At 31.9% G+C, this 18497-nt stretch overlaps 1 protein-coding gene across 4 annotated transcripts in view; it reads right to left on the bottom strand.

Moving 5' to 3' along the window:
• Dh44-R2 (Diuretic hormone 44 receptor 2) overlaps positions 1 to 18497 on the bottom strand; it is a 237232-nt gene that overhangs the window by 50048 nt on the left and 168687 nt on the right. For all 4 annotated transcript variants that reach the window (XR_012723874.1, XM_075313803.1, XM_075313804.1 and 1 more), the window contains exons 6-8: positions 11390 to 11483; positions 5681 to 5761; positions 5437 to 5516 (exon numbers count right to left, since the gene is read on the bottom strand). Coding sequence is in view for 3 of the 4 variants with exons in the window: in XM_075313803.1 (XP_075169918.1) it covers positions 5437 to 5516; positions 5681 to 5761; positions 11390 to 11483 (255 nt within the window). In the remaining variant the exon portion in view is untranslated. The remainder of the gene's footprint in view (positions 1 to 5436; positions 5517 to 5680; positions 5762 to 11389; positions 11484 to 18497) is intronic.

Here is an 18497-nt window from a genome sequence, read left to right as displayed (position 1 = left end):
GACCGTACATTTTTTCCGACCACAGCGATAGCTCGCGCAACCGCACAGCCGTTGTTGCAGCTGACTGTTTGGCCAAAATGTCTAAAGGCAATAAATGTAGCATGACATTAAGGGAATTTGTTCCTGTCTTGCTGAATGCGCCTGAAATACACAAACACGCCATACGCTGAACTTTATCTAAACAAGTCGGTTTCTGAAGTGCCGGCCACCAGACTACAACACCATATAGCATTATAGGTCTAACCACTGCCGTGTATAGCCAATGCACAAGTTTTGGTTTTAGTCCCCACTTTTTTCGTATTGCCTTTTTGCACGAGTACAAAGCTACCGTTGCTTTTCTCGCCCTTTCTTCAATATTAAGCTTAAAGTTCAGCTTCCTGTCCAAAATATTTTGCACACTCCCTAAAGGGAATTTCAATACCCCCTAAGGAAATGGGCCTAACCGTGGGAGTTTTGCGATCTTTGCAGTACATGACTAGTTCTGTCTTTGCAGGATTTACCCCAAGACCATTGTCTTTCGCCCATTTCTCAGTCATCCGGAGGGCCCTCTGAATAATATCTCTGATTGTGGATGGGAATTTTCCCCTGACTGCTAGAGCCACATCATCTGTGTATGCCACCACTTTTATCTTTTCTTTTTCTAGGGTAACCAGAAGGTTATTTATAGCAACATTCCAAAGAAGAGGTGATAGAACTCCTCCTTGGGGAGTGCCTCTGTTCACATACCTTTGTATGTTTGCTTGTCCTAGTGTGACTGAAATACGTCTCTTCATTAGAAGTTCGTCTAACAGCCTGAGTATACATGGATAAACATTCAGAGTTGTCAGTCCATTTAATATCGAGCTCGGATGGACATTATTGAACGCCCCTTCGATGTCTAGAAACGCCGCGATTGTGTATTCTTTGATAGATAGTGATCTTTCAATAAAGCTGGCTAGTTCAATGTAATGCGGTCTCAGTAGACCTGCCCTGCCCTTGAATCGATGCTAGTTCTAAGATAAATATCTATCACCCTCTCCAGAGTCTTAAGTAGGAATGAGGATAAGCTGATTGGTCGGAAATCCTTCGCCTTCGAGTGAGAGGCTTTTCCCGTTTTAGGTATGAAAACGACTTTTGTTTCCCTTCACTTTCCTGGGATATATGATAAGTTGAAACATCCTTTATATATTGCCGACAAGGCAATCCTCCTATGATATTTTGGACCTTGACCTTGACTCTGACCCTTTCCACACTATGGTATAGGGTACAATGACTTATCTGTATGCTACAATAAATTATTTATATGTATAGCAATTAAATGTAGCCTTTCGAATAAGATTGCCATAAACTCGTCAACACATGTAAGCATTTCATGATATCCTGCTGTGAGGTTAGCCATATCTCATGTCAAAAACAGTAAACAACCGACCATCAACGTTGAACCATGTACTTCAGCGAATAAGAGCATTGTTTATCCAAATAAACTTAAACATATAATGAAACATTGCACTGAAAGAATAAAATGGTTATCATATCTATCAACATTCGAGAAAAAGGAAATTGGAAATTATTCCACAAATATTTCTTTTTAAGCACATCTAAGGATCCACCAAACAATTGTTTCCATTTCCAATGAAATTATTTTGAACAAGCGAAACAAAATATTGTAATTTTATAACAATCTATGATGAGTAGTTTCTTAAAAAATGTCTCGATATACACAGAAATAAATATATCACCAAAATATTTCCAATTACAATTGAAATTGAAAGCTTAAAACGGCCGTAAGTTCGGCTAGGCCGAATCTTATGTACCCTCCACCATGGATTGTGTAGAAACTTTTACTAAAGACTGCCATCTCCAATCGAATTACTTGGGTTGTGCTAATATTTGGCGATGACAAAGTATCATAAAACTTCTTAACATCGTCTTCTAAATTGTAAGTTATACATAAAAGTTATGCCTACAAATAATTATGAACCGATATGAACTTTTGCGCGGTAATTAGAGTGTCACATTTGAAATATGGGGGTCGCTTTATATGGGAGCTATATACAATTATGAACCGATATAGACCAATTTTGGTGTGATTGGAGATCGGTTTATCTGAGGGCTATATATAAATATAGACCAAAGGCCTGCACAAGCCTATTCGAAGTAATCGATGTTGAGTGAAAGCAATACACTCCACAAATACTTCGATTAATGAATAGAACAGAAACACTGTAAAACGATTACAGTACAAGCATTGCAGAGTGAACACATTCCAAAGAATTCGTTGTGCAGTTCTTTTCAATTTTTTGGTAGATTATTTTTGGCTCGAGTGGCAACCACACTGGAAAAAAAGCATGCCCGGTTCCAAAGATTTTGTCTTTACTTTAAAAATATTGGTATTGATTCCGAGCCAAAGAAGCGGAGAATACAAGTAAGGATACTTTTAAGACACAATTCTCCTTTAACTTTGGGTATTGTGTACTTGCTTCTAGGAAGCAAATTTTAATTTTTCGCTATTTCAGCTTTTTTTCTTCATATGCTATCAAAGTCCTTTAAAAACGAGTTAACGACAACTTTATTTTCCAAATTAAGACTTTACTTCCAGTAGAAGTTATGATATGTTTCAAGTAATAAACGTCTTTAAAATGAAGTGTTGAAAAATATGTCCTATAGTTGAACGATTTTTTGCTTTGTAGTCAAGATGCAAAAAGGCAACAAATTTAAAGACAATTTCATTAAATGTAAAGAATTTTCTGAGTTATTAAAGTCAAGTTGACCTTAGCCCAAACATTTTTTCTTTCATGTTATGATACCCATTTTTAAGTCCAATCACTTAGTTATAAGGACAAGACGACTTCATTGAAAAGTTTATCGACTTTTGGACAAGAAAAAAAAAACTTTATATTAGAGAAATGCGTTTTCTACGCTAAGCAAAATGTGCATTCGTATATTCGTATTTTAAAGACATGAAATCTTTGACCTCACGACAATATTTTTTTCAGTGCATGATTATGAACCGATATGGACCAATTTTTGTGTGATTGGAGATCGGATGAAATTTGCTTCTCTTTGAACCGATGTGGACCAATTTTTGCACAGTTGTTTGAGACCATATACCAACACCATGTACCAAATTTCAGCCGGATCGGATGAAATTTGCTTCTCTTTGAGGCTTCGCAAGCCAAATTTGGGGATCGGTTTATATGGGGGCTATATATAATTATGAACCGATGTGGACCAATTTTTGCATGGTTGTTAGAGACCATATACCAACATCGTGTACCAAATTTCAGCCGGATCGGATGAAATTTGCTTCTCTTAGAGCAATCGCAAGCCAAATTTGGGGGTCCGTTTATATGGGGGCTATACGTAAAAGTGGAGCGATATGGCCCATTTGCAATACCATCCGTCCTACATCAACAACAACTACTTGTGCCAAGTTTCAAGTCGATAGCTTATTTCGTTCGAAAGTTAGCGTGATTTCAATAGACGGACGGACGGACATGCTCAGATCGACTCAGAATTTCACCACGACCCAGAATATATATACTTTAGGGGTCTTAGAGCTATATTTCGATGTGTTACAAACGTAATGACAAAGTTAATATACCCCCATCCTATGGTGGAGGGTATAAAAAGTGTTGTTCCACCAAGACAACGCACCGTGCCATAAGTCATTGAGAACGATGGCAAAAATTCATGAATTGGGCTTTGAATTACTTCCCCACCCACCGTATTCTCCAGATCTGGCCCCCAGCGACTTTTTCTTGTTCTCTGACCTCAAAAGGATGCTCGCAGGGAAAAAATTTGGCTGCAATGAAGAGGTAATCGCCGAAACTTAGGCCTATTTTGAGGCAAAAACCGAAGGAGTACTACCAAAATGGTATCAAAAAATTGGAAGATCGTTATAATCGTTGTATCGCTCTTGAAGGGAACTATATAGAATAATAAAAACGAATTTTGACAAAAAAATGTGTTTTTCTTTGTTAGACCGGGGACTTATCAGCCAACCTGTTAAAACCACGTACCAAATTTCAACCGAATCGGATGTCGTTTCAATTCCATAGCTTGTTTCGTTCGGAAGTTAGCGTGATTTCTATAGACGGATGGACGGACATGCTTAGATCGACTCAAAGTATATATACTTTTGGGGTCTTAGAGCAATATTTCGATGTGTTACAAACGGAATGACAAAGTTAATATACCCCCCCATCCCCCCATGGAGGGTGTAATAATTAATCCAATAATTTTTTTAAACAAATTACAAAATAAAGTCAATTGAGAAAATGATTGGAAATTTTTAGATTTTGAATTAAAATATAAATTATTTCAATTAATATATTAATTACATAAAAATCCAGTAAATAATATAATTTAATATTTCGATCGGAAATAATTAATTATGTACTATTCACTGGTTCATTAAATTTCAAGTCAAATCTAAAGAAAAATTCAACTATAATTACAATAGAAAAATGCATAAGAAAATATAAACGTATATAAAAGTACAAGAAAATTATTTAATCTAATTGAAAAATAATAATAAATAAATAAACAATAATACAATAGATAAGTGATTGCCTCAGTTATAAAAATAATTGCGTTTTTAACCAAGATCAATTAAATCTTTAATTGTACGGATTACAAAAAAGCGAAAATACCAAATAAATTAATTATTGTTTTTTTAACAGGAATATTTTTTATTTCTGTGTTTAATACTATAATTTTCATGATTGAAGAAGCTTCAACAAAAAAATTAATTTGGCCAATTAATTTGGTAATTGAATCAGAAAACAATTTTTTCTATATAAAAGGAATTTTGTCGTTAACTCCCTATCAATACCAGAATCCTTAAGTGAAAAGCGATACCTTTCGACCTAAGTAAAGTTTTGCTATTTTTGTAAGTATATCATGGCCATTTATAGCCAAGTGAAATAGATTTGCATGAGGGTAAATTTAATTAGAAACTCATTAACCTCCACCAACCAAAAACCGCCAACATTTCCATGCAGAAACAAATGGATATCTAGCAAGTCAAAGGACTGACAAATGGATTATTTGAAACATGTGTGGCCATCAGACAGCAAGTCATTGTGACTGAAAATAAACCATTTTTCCATGAAGTCAACCTTTCGGGAAAATAGAGACCATGAAATATAATTTAATTAAGTGTTAATGGGCTTTAACTTGAATAATTGGTAAATTTGGGAATGTGCTACTTTTTATTTTTATTATTCATTTTATTTTATTTTTTATCGTTTATATTCTTTTATCTATTTATTACTGGTCATGTAATCATAAAAATAAATATTTGCCAATTTAAATGAATTTTTAAAATATATATTTTTTTTAATTTATAGTTATTTTTTTTGTTAATTTGTAATTACTCATTTTAAATTGTTTATTTACAAAATATTTATTAATTATTTTAAAATTGAAGAAAAAACATCATTTACAACTTACCCCTATAAATCTTTCTGTATTTAAAGGTGGTGCATAAATTTTCGCTATCGACCATCCAAACACAATGATAGCTGGACACCCTGGAAGTGTAAATACAATTGAATGGATATGGATGGGGAAATTAATTGACTACGAAGAAAATGATCAATATTAAATATTTTTAGTTGTATATATTTTATATATATATATATATATATATATATATATATATATATATATATATTTTTAGTTTTATAATATTTACCCCATCCAATTAAGGCATATTGTAGAAATCCTAGATTATCACTAGAGAATGTTTGTACGACCAGGGTGTAAAGGTAAAGACCTGTAAGTGAAGAAAGCTTGTACAAGTTAATAAATTTTATGTCATTTTTATATTTTATATTTATATACTCAAAAACACAAATATATATATATATATATATATATATATATATATATATATATATATATATATATATATATATATATATATATATATATATATATATATATATATATATATATATATATATATATATATATATATATATATATATATATATATATATATATATATATATATATATATATATATATATATATATATACATATATATATATATGTATATATATGAAAAAAGAAATAGTTTTATAGGAAAAATGAACTACCTTGTGCGAAAATTGAACTTAATTACATTTTATGCTTTTCAATAAAATTACATTTGTGCATTATTAAAACAAGAGAAAACTTAATGTCCTGTTGTACTTTTTAGCTGCAATTCACGAAATTACACTCTCTCATAAAAACATTAACTAGAAGTACCGAAAAAATCATTGGCGCCAAACTATCCATTTTAACCATCCCATAGTTCTTCCTTACTATTTTTGGGAATCGTACGAAATGTTTTGTTCTGCTTACTTCATGTTGTACTTGTGTGTATAGTCATTGAACTTAATTTCCACATTTAGTTCATAAAATGTTTGAGATATAATTTAAGAAGAAATATTTCATTGGGCTGTGGAAAATTTTACTAACGATAATAAAATAATTGTTTTGTAATAAAAATACGTTAAAATTGGCGTTAGTTTAACTACGAACTTTTTTCTGCGCAGATCTTCATGCAAAAATTGTTGTATTGATTTCGAGCAAAAATAAGTGTAATTTGTACACATCCAAAAAATATTGATTCAATATAAATCGTTTTACAACTTTAACTTTAGGAAACTAAACTAGCAGAATACTAAGTAAGAATCCTTTTAATTTTTTCCGTAACATTTAAACTACCAACTTTAAGAAATTTAACTTAAAAGAAAATTTGATTTGATAAACCGTTTGGTTTGATGTAAGGTAAATTTTCCTTAATGTAAACAAAAACAAGTGAAAATCGTCGGCCGAATCCGATATATTATACTTTGCAACGCTTGGTTTATAAACATTTTTGATACTTAAATTTTAATTCTACTCCCTGCGTAGATTGGTAGAATTCTTGATATTTTGGTAGATTTTTCGAAATGTTTCTCTCCAACTAAGAGGTACTTCTATTTTCAGAATAAATTCTGATAATTGGTTGATAGTTTTACTGCTAGTAGAGGATGCTGATGTGGTAATTCCGAAACAGCTGTCCATCCAACTGTCTTGTAGTCTATAAATATAAATTTGACAGGTATACTTTTCCCCTGTTGGTTAAGCTATACTTGTAGTTTAGTCAATGCATAGTTTTAAGCTGAAATTAAAAACAAGTATATACGGTCATACGTTCGGCCAGGCCGAATCGTATGTACTTTCCACTATGGATTGCATACAAACTTCTACTAAAGACTGTCATCCACAATCGAATTTCTTGGGTTATGGTAACACGTGCCGATGGCAAGGTATCTTAATACTTCTTCTAAATTGTTAGTCCATAACGGGTATATATTAAACAAAAAAGGCAGATTACATAAGTATATAATTCAGTTTGACAAAATTTTGTATAGAAATAAAATTTTGACGAAATTTTTATAGAAATAACATTTTGACAAAATTTTGTATAGAAATAAAATTTTGACAAAATTTTGACAAAATTTTCTATAGAAATAAAATTTTGACAAAATTTTCTATATAAAAAAATTTTGACAAAATTTTCTATAGAAATAAAATTTTGACAAAATTTTCTATAGAAATAAAATTTTGACAAAATTTTCTATAGAAATAAAATTTTGACAAAATTTTCTATATAAACAAATTTTGACAAAATTTTCTATAGAAATAATTTTAACAAAATTTTCTATAGAAATAAAATTTTGACAAAATTTTGTATAGTAATAACATTTTGACAAAAGTTTCTATAGAAATTACATTTTGACAAAATTTTGTATAGTAATAAAATTTTGACAAAATTTTGTAAAGTAATAAAATTATGACAAAATTTTCTAGTATAGTATATAGATGGCAAGGTATCTTAAAACTTCTTCTAAATTGTTAGTCCATAACGGGTATATATTAAACAAAAAAGGCAGATTACATAAGTATATAATTAATTTTGACAAAATTTTGTATAGGAATAAAATTTTGACAAAATTTTGTATAGAAATAACATTTTGACAAAATTTTCTATAGAAATAAAATTTTGACAAAATTTTGTATAGAAATAAAATTTTGACAAAATTTTCTACAGAAATAAAATTATGACAAAATTTTCTATAGAAATAAAATTTTGACAAAATTTTCTATAGAAATAAAATTTTGACAAAATTTTCTATAGAAAAAAATTTTGACAAAATTTTCTATAGAAATAAAATTTTGACAAAATTTTCTATAGAAATAAAACTTTGACAAAATTTTCTATAGAAATAAAATTTTGACAAAATTTTCTATAGCAATAAAATTTTGACAAAATTTTCTATAGAAATAAAATTTTGACAAAATTTTCTATAGAAATAAAATTTTGACAAAATTTTCTATAGTAATAAAATTTTGGTAGATTATTTGTGGGTATCGGCTATATATAACTATAGACCGATATGGGCCAATTTTGGCATGGTTGTTAGCGGCCATATAATAGCGCAATGTACCAAATTTCACCACGTACCAAATTTCAACCGGATCGGATGAATTTTACTCCTCCAATAGCTCCGTAGGTCATATATGGGGATCGGTTTAAAGGGGGGTTATATATAATTAAGACCGGCATGGACCAATGTTTGCATGGTTGTAAGAGACCCTATACTAACACCACGTACCAAATTTCAACCGAATCGGATGAATTTGGCTCATCCATGAGTCTCCGGAGGTCAAATCTGGGGATCGGTTTATATGGGGGCTATATATAATTATGGACCGATGTGAACCAATTTTTACATGGTTGTGAGAGACCATATACTAACACCATGTACCAAATTTCAACCGGATCGGATGAATTTTGCTCCTCCAAGAGGCTCCGCAAGCCAAATCTGAGCGTCGGTTTATATGGGGGCTATACGTAAAAGTGATCCGATATAGCCCATTTGCAATACCATCCGACCTACATCAATAACAACTACTTGTGCCAAGTTTCAAGGAGATAGCTTGTTTCGTTCGGAAGTTAGCGTGATTTCAACAGACGGACGGGCATGCTCAAATCGACTCAGAATTTTACCACGACCCAGAGTATATATACTTTATGGGGTCTTAGAGCAATATTTCGATGTGTTACAAACGGAATGACAAAGTTAATATACCCCCATCCTATGGCGAAGGGTATAAAAAAATAATTATGTCTAATATTTTTTTTCAAGTTGTCGTAAAATATTTACTTATTTTTGTGAAATGCTTATGACAATGCACAGTACATGTAAAATTAAGCTAATTTTTCTAAACGTACTGAAAATTTTCCTTCCTCGTGGTGGGTCAAATTTGAAGTGGACTGGACTAAAACTGTGTCATAGACTTTGACAGACGGACATGGCTACATCAACTTAAGGAGAAAAAAAAAACTTCAAATATACACTGAAAAAATATTGTCGTGAGGTCAAAGATTTCATGTCTTTAAAATACGACTACAAATTTTGCTTAGCATAGAAGACGCATTTCTATAAAATAAAGTTATTTTCCTTGTCCAAAAGTCGATAAACTTTTCAATGAAGTCGTATTGTCCTTATAATTAAGTGATTTGACTTAAAAATGGGTATCTTAACATGAAAGAAAAAATCAGGTCAACTTGACTTTAATAATTCAGAAAAATTCTTTAAATTTAATGAAATTGTCTTTAAATTTGTTGTCTTTTTGCATCTTGACTACAAAGCAAAAAATCGTTCAAATATAGGACATGTTTTTCAAAACTTTATTTTAAAGAAGTTTTTTACTTCAAACATAGCATAATTTCTACTGGAAGTCGAGTCGTAATTTGGAAAATAAAGTTGCCGTTAACTCGTTTTTAAAGGACTTTGATAGCATATGAAGAAAAAAAGGTGAAAAAGCGAAAAATTAAAATTTGCTTCCTAGAAGCAAGTACACAAAACCTAAATTTAAAAGAGAATTGTGTCATAAAAGTATCCTTACTTGTATTCTCCACTTCTTTGGCTCGGAATCAATACCAAATTTTTTTAACGTAAAGACAAAATCTTTGGAACCGAGTATGCTTTTTTTTTCAGTGTAGGCTAAGAATTATTTTGAGTAGTTTGCAAAGTGTTATTCCTGCACCATAGGATGGAGGTATACTAAATTTATCATTCCGTTTGTTAGACACCGAACGATTTATCTCAGACCATACAAAGTACACTGAAAAAATGTTTTATTGTTCTTAATATACGAATGCGAATTTCGCTTAGCATAGAAGACGAATATTTCTGAAGAAAATTATTTTTTCCTTATCCAACATCTGATAAAATTTTCAATTTCGTCGTTTTGTCTTTATATTTAAGTGATTTGACTAAAAATGTATACAGAAATTTTGTTTGAGTAAGATCAACTTGACTTTAATAATTCTGAAATATTCTTTGAAATTAAATAATGTAATCGTCATTAAGTTCGTTGATTTGATTGCAAGGCAAAAAATCAAACTACTTTAAAAAATAGGATATCCCAGCAAAAAAAGTGTCGCCAAAAAAGTAATGAAAATGTTCTTTTGGGTCCGGAAGTGGTGCAAAATTGAGGCAGAAGCGATGAATTTAACATGGGCTTGTCATAGGACGGAAGTCCTCAATTTAAACAGCCGTTGCATTGAATTTTCATCACTTATTTAGGTGTGATCCGAGTTCAATGTTTTCGATGTAAATTAAAAAATTCTGTGATATTTTGTCAAATAAATAATTTTTATAATTTTTAATAGATTCTAACACGAAAATGTTTGACCTCAAATATTTTCAAAAATTCACAATTTTTTCAGATTGGATTTAGCATTTTTGTCGACAAAATTTAAATGATTTGTACCATTTTATGAATTCTTTCTCTGTTTTTAACCTATTTGAAACAAAAAAAGTTAAAATTACCCATTAAAAGTATGAAAAAATCAAGTTATAAAAAATTTAATTGAAAGCACTTCCTGGGTAGCTAAAATAAAGAACATCATTGGGAGTGCGTCTTCTGGAAGTGCTTTTAAAGTTGTGCCTTTGGAAGAACTTCCAATTTGTTTTGCTGGGATGTTCTTCAATATTTTGTTGCAAAGATGTTTTTTTTTTCTTTGAAACATAGCATAATTCCTACTTGAAGTCGAGTTTGAATGTGGATACATAAGATGCTGTTAACACATTTTAGAGGACAGCGGAAGCACATGAAAAAAAGTTTAATAAAAAGAATAAATTCAAATTTCTTTCCTAGAATCAAGTATGAAAAACACAAATTTAAAAGAGAACGCATTCGTGCTTCGATTCTCTGCTTTTTTTGGCTCGGAATCAATACCAAAATCATTAATGTAAAGACAAAGTTTTTGTAATTGGTCATGCTTTTTTTCAGTGTACTAACGTTTACCTAAATCAATATATATATGTAATACAGTCCATTGCGTTAACTTACCTTCAACAAACATCCAGAAAAAATTCGTTAAATTGAAATAATGAAACATCATTACCAAGGTAATACAGCCGGCTTGACTAGCATGATCTGTCATCTGGAATAAGAAACGTATATCGAAATGAGAATGTTGAACAACTGACATCATGTAGAAAAATAAATTAAATATAAACAAGTATATACGGCCGTAAGTTCGGCCAGGCCGAAGCTTATGTACCCTCCATCATGGATTGCGTAGAAACTTCTTCTAAACACTGCCATCCACAATCGAATTACTTAAGTTGCGGTAACGCTTGCCGATGGCAAGGTATCTTAAAACCTCCTAACACCATCTTCTAAATTGTATGAAAGTCCATACGTGGTATATATTAAATAAAAAAAGATCGATCCAATACGTATATAATTCAGTTTGACAAAGTAGACATAAAATTTTGACAAAATTTTCTACAGAAATAAAATTGAAACAAATTTTTCTATAGAAATAAAAATTTCACAAAATTTTCTATAGAAATAAAAATTTTGACAAAATTTTCTATAGAAAGAAAATTTTGATAAAAATTTCTACAGAAATAAAATTTTAACAAAATTTTCTATAGAAATAAACTTTTGACAAAATTTTCTATAGAAATAAAATCTTGGTAGATTATTTTTGGCTCGAGTGGCAAACATGATTATGAACCAAATAAAATTTGAACAAAATTTTCTATAGAAATAAAATTTTGACAATGATGAAAATTTTATTATGAACCGAATAAAATTTTTATAAGATTTTCTCTAGAAATAAAATTTTGACAACATTTTCTATAGAAATAAAATTTTGGTAGATTATTTTTGGCTCTAGTGGCAACCATGATTATGAACCGATATGGACCAATTTTTGTGTGATTAGACCAATTTTGGTATGGTTGTTAGCGACCATATACTAACACTACGTTCCTAATTTGAACCGGATCGGATGAATTTTGCTCCTCCAAGAGGCTCCGGAGGTCAAATCTGGAGAAAGTTTTATATGGGGGCTATATATAATTATGGACCGATATGGACCAATTCTGGCACGGTTGTTAAAGATCATATACTAACACCATGTTCCAAATTACAACCGGATTGGGTGAAATTTGCTTCTCTTGGAGACTTCGCAACTCAAATCTGGGAATCGGTTTATACGGGGGCTATATATAATTATAAACCGATGTGGACCAATTTTTGCATGGTTGTTAGAGACCATATACCAATATCATGTACCAAATTTCAGGCGGATCGGATGAAATTTGCTTCTCTTTGAGGCTTCGCAAGCCAAATCTGGAGATCGGTTTATATGGGGTCTATATATAATTATGGACCGATGTGGACCAATTTTTGCATAATTGTTAGAGACCATATGCCAACATCATGTACCAAATTTGAGCCGGATCGGACGAAATTTGCTTCTCTTTGAGGCTCCGCAAGCCAAATCTGGGGATCGGTTTATATGGGGGCTATATATAATTATGGACCGATGTGGACCAATTTTTGCATGATTCTTAGAGACCATATACCAACATCATGTACCAAATATGAGCCGGATCGGATGAAATTTTCTTCTCTTTGAGGCTCCGCAAGCCAAATCTGGGGATCGGTTTATATGGGGCCTATATATAATTATGGACCGATGTGAACCAATTTTTGCATGATTGTTAGAGACCATATACCAACACCATGTACCAAATTTCAGTCGGATCGGATGAAATATGCTTCTGTTAGAGGCTCCATAAGCCAAATCTGAGGGTCCCTTTATATGGGGGCTATACGTAAAAGTGGACCGATATGGCCCATTTTCAATACCATCCGACCTACATCGATAACAACTACTTGTGTCAAGTTTCAAGTCGATAGCTTGTTTCGTTCGGAAGTTAGCGTGATTTCAACAGACGGACGGACGGACGGACGGACATGCTTAGATCGACTCAGAATTTCACCACGACCCAGAATATATATACTTTATGGGGTCTTAGAGCAATATTTCAATGTGTTACAAACGGAATGACAAAGTTAATATACCCCCATCCTATGATGGAGGGTATAAAAAAAAACATATAATCACAGGACAATATTAGACAATCAACTAACTCATTAAAGCCTTTAACTACATAAATTTAATTGAATTGAATTTTACATCTACACTAAAGTATTTAGAGCTAATAAGAAACCAAACCACTGAGTCAAACATCCTTCATCACCACCAACAAGCCATCACTTACATAATTGCACATTTTAAAAAGTAATCTCTCTCACATACACACTATCGCATTTATACAAGTAATGGAATAGTTACGGGTTATTCCATGTAATATCGTATGAATTAACTGATGACATCATTTATTAGATGGGATTTTGAGTAAAGACAAAAACTCTCTAGGCCATTAAGTTTGGATGTATATGTTTGATACTTATAGCTACCACGTAGGAGCTAACTCTGATAGACTATTAACTAAAACAAGTATATACGGCCGTAAATTCGGCCAGGTCGAAGCTTATGTACCCTCCACCATGGATTGCGTAGAAACTTCTACGAAAGACTGTAATCCACAATCGAATTACTTGGGTAGCGGTAACACTTGACGATGGTAAGGTATCTTAAAACTTCCCAACACCGTCCTCCAAATTGCAAGTTAGTCCATACGTGGTATATATTAAACTAAACAAGTATATATGGCCGTAAGTTCGGCCAGGCCGAATCTAAAATACCCACCACCATGAATAAAATATAATAGTTTCCTTTGAAAATTCTTCGTCGTTGCGCGTTAGTTGGTAATATATAGAATTTCAGGGGGTTTGATAACAAATATTCTCCCCAGCAAATCAGTTCAACCAGTACGCTTCCCGAAGATAAATTTAAAAATTCTACCTATGAAGACTAGATCAGATTCTGGATTTAGAAGAACCATATTTAATTATACAATTATTTTTCGAGCTTTATGGACAGATATAGATTAAGGAACATGGTTAATAGAGCCATTGAAAAGAAAACGCCAGATACAAATCTATACACGCCTGGACTGTACATGTTTCGGTTCGGGCGAATGAACCTTTCCACAGCCTTTAGTATAGATCTGGCTGGGAGAGATAACTCAATTTTGGGCCCTTTATGCTAACTCCTTATGGAGAAAACATTTGGGAAATTTCTTCTTACAAATTGAATCATCTTTTCTCCCACTGTACTGTTAGCATAAAGGGCCCAAAATTGAGTTATCTCTCCCAGCCAGATCTATACTAAAGGCTGTGGAAAGGTTCATTCGCCCGAACCGAAACATGTACAGTCCAGGCGTGTATAGATTTGTATCTGGCGTTTTCTTTTCAATGGCTCTATTAACCATGCTCCTTAATCTATATCTGTCCATAAAGCTCGAAAAATAATTGTATAATTTGATATAATGCATTTGGACGTCAATTGCCTGTTTCGGTATCAGGCTAACATGAAGTATAAGAACCATAGTTGTTTGAATTTCAGAGAAATCGTGCAAATGATGAAATAATGCTTTGATTTTAAATCTTAAATCTGTAGATTTTTACCGTCATTATTTAAATGATTGCGAGTAGTAAAATCTGGAAATTGAACTTTCAGTTTCAAACAATTTTCATGAGCAGTGCGCCTGCTACACACTGAAAGAAGAGCTTTCGTTCTGAGGAACGAAATTTTAGACAAGCAAAGTGTCCTTTTGACATAAATTTTAGAGACAATCGTTGAATCGCTTATCAAAAATTCAGATTATTTGCTCTAAATACTTTATACGAAAGGGGAATTTCGTTTGTCTAAAATTTCATTCCGCCAAGAAGAGGAATCGGTCTATATAGATGCCTTACCAAATGGAGCGGTAAAAATAAACACGATACAGATTTTTGAGGGTCTACAATACCAGTATATTTACATTTTCGAGCATATCGGATAAAAACTACGGTTTCTAGAAGCCCAAGGAGTTAAATCGGGAGATAGGTCTATGGTGTGTGTCGAGCCAAATCATGGTTCGACACACACCATATTCGGTCCTAGAAATAAAAATAAAGTCCTAGAAATAAATTCGGGAGGTAGGTCTATATAGGGGCTATAGCAAAACATGGACCAATATTCACCATTTTCGACACACCTCTTAATGGTCCTCAAATACCTCTAGAATTCCAATATCAGACAAATTCGGTTAAAACTACGAATTCTAGAAGCCCAAGAAGTATAGTCAGTCTATATGGAGGCTATACCAAAACATCGACCGATACACCCCATTTGCGACACACCTGTTTGTGGTGTAATAATAGCTGTAGATTTTCAATTTCAGGCAAATGGGACAGTGTCTAGACGCTCAAGAAGTAATATTGGGAGATCGGTCTATATGGGGGCTATACCAAAAGATGGACCAATATGCGCCATTTGCGCTACACCAACTATTGGTACTAAAATATCTCTAGATTTCAAATTTCAGGTAAATCGGATTGATAATACGGTTTTTGGAAGTCCAAGAAGTAAAATCGGGAGATCATTCTATATAGGGGCTGTACCAAAACATGGACCTATACACCCCATTTTCGACACACCAATTTACGGTCCTAAAATACCTCTAGATTTTAAATTTCAGGCAAATCGGATAGCAAATACAGTTTCTAGAAAAAGTCAAATCGGGAGATCGGTCTATATGGGGACTATATGAAAACTTGGACCGCAAACAAAAAACGAATCCGTGCCAAATTTCAAGACGATAGTCCCATTATTGAAGGCTGTAGCGTGATTACACGGACATGCTTATATCGTCTTAGAATTTCTCCCTAATTAAGAATATATATACTTTATATAGTCGGAAATCGATATTTCGATGTGTTACAAACGGAATGACAAACTTCCCAGCAAAAAAATTTGGAAGTTCTTTCAAAGGCACAACTTTAAAAACACTTCCAGAAGATGTGCTCCCAATGATGTTCTTTATTTTAACTACCTAGGAAGTCCTTTTAATGCAATTTTTATATAATTTGGTTTTTTCATACTTTTAATGGATAATTTTAACTTTTTTTGTTTCAAATAGGTTAAAAACAGAGTAAGAATTCATAAATTGGTACAAATCATTTAAATTTTGTCGAAAAAAATGTTAAATCTAATCTGTAAAAATTGTGAATTTTTGAAAATATCTGAGGTCAAACGTTTCTGACAAGCGTTAGAATCCATTAAAAATGGTAAAAAATTATAAAAATTATTTATTTGTCAAAATATCACAGAATTTTTTAATTTACATCCAAAACATTGAATTCGGATCACATGTAAGGAAGTAATGCAAATTCAGTGCAACGGCTGTTGAAATGGAGGACTTGGGGGTTTCATCTTAAAAAAAAATATTCATATAATCTCATGTGTAGAAAAATTTATTTATGCATAGGTATGTATACAATATTTTTATAATATTAAATTGAGCCGACGGGCTTTTTGGGCAGCAAATAAATCAAAGACTTCTTCAGTCGGCATGAACCGACATTAATGCCAATCCGTTGAGTCTACTCTCGCTAGTCGAATTTCTAAGATACGTCTTTAATCTCTTCATTGTTGAAAATGAACGTTCTGATGAGCACGTAGTAACTGCAGGGATGGAAAATTCAGTACTATAGTACTTTTTTCAAAACTTTTTCACCCCGGTCACTACCGTAGTACCCCCGCGAATGATTTAGTACCTTTTTGTGTATACATTTTTGAGTCGATATCAGATTTATGGTACAATTGCTTTAACAAAATATTTTAATATTTTGAGAAAGTCTTTATCAACCTTATTTGCTAATAGTATTTTACAAATATGGCAAAACAGACATGTTCATGTGGGAAGAAAATCTCGATTTTGTAAAAGACATAGTCAAAAACAGGATTTTATTGAACTTCAAGAATGTTTTAGTCGAAAAAAGAATGCGATTCTATATTATCGATTTTTTATTTCGGTAGAAAATGTCAAAATTTTATTTCTATATAGAATTTTTGCAAAAATTTATTTTTATAGAAAATTTTGTCAAAATTTTATTTCAATTGAAAATTATGTAAAAATTTTATTTCTATAGGAAATTTTTGCAAAATTTTATTTCTGTAGAAAAAATTTTACAAATTTTTTTTTCTATAGAATTTTTTTGCAAAATTTTATTTCTATAGAAAATTTTTGCAAAATTTTATTTATATAGAAAATTTTGTCAAAATTTTATTTTCTTTAAAATTCAGTCTCTTGACAATAACCTTCCAGTGAAATTTTTGTTGAAATTTAGTAAAAAGTACCTTTTCGCTCAAAAAATACCTTTTATGTACTTTCTTAAAAATTGTATTTTCCATCCCTGAGTAACTGGCAAAGTGACCAAAATTTTTAAAAGAATATGCATGTTTGGAAATATCTCTTTATTGCTTCCATCGCTGAATTATGCAAGTTCTTTTCGCAGGTTTTGCGCCATTTCATTTACACCCAGCAAAAACTCTCATTACCCGGTAATCTTGTAGGTAAGCCGTTTTAAAAAATAATAACCACTTATTAATTGGCATCGCTCCGGATTACATTTACATACGCATGTCCCAGGAGGAAAGTACTTCTCCCCAGGCATACTTTCGGCCATGAAATAAGTAGTGCTTTTAATGCATATAATAACCTAATATGCAATCACTTATTCGTAGATACACCAAAGCTTGGAAAATAGCCACTTATTGTCTCAGGCAACCAAATCTCGAAAATATTGATTTCTATCGCCGATTACAATGGATCAAAATATGGTGAGTAATGCTGTAATAGGAGCACTACACCCAGAAAAAAGTGCCTTCGAAACTAAAGGAAAAAATATTCATCAATTTAGATTAGCCATTTTATTTGCATTAAGTTAAATTCCACTAGTTTACACTGAAAATGTACACTTGATGAGAGTCGACTTTTCTTATGTATTTTGATCTGCTGAATTCGAAAAAAAATGTTTAAAAATTTTTTTATCGAACAGTTTTTGATATATCCTGTTATTTTTATTTTTCGCTCTTTTCTCTCTAAACAAATGTTATCTCGAGTTGAAAATGTCCGATTATATCGTCGTTGGTACTTAAATGAAAGCTATTAATTAATAACGAATAATCGTGTATAATTGGATC

The sequence above is a fragment of the Haematobia irritans genome, chromosome 5 (genome assembly GCF_050003625.1).
Source record: "Haematobia irritans isolate KBUSLIRL chromosome 5, ASM5000362v1, whole genome shotgun sequence".
Taxonomy (NCBI): domain Eukaryota; kingdom Metazoa; phylum Arthropoda; class Insecta; order Diptera; family Muscidae; genus Haematobia; species Haematobia irritans.
The sequence above is the reverse complement of the archived record's forward strand: the minus strand, read 5'-3'. Positions and strand labels throughout refer to the sequence as shown.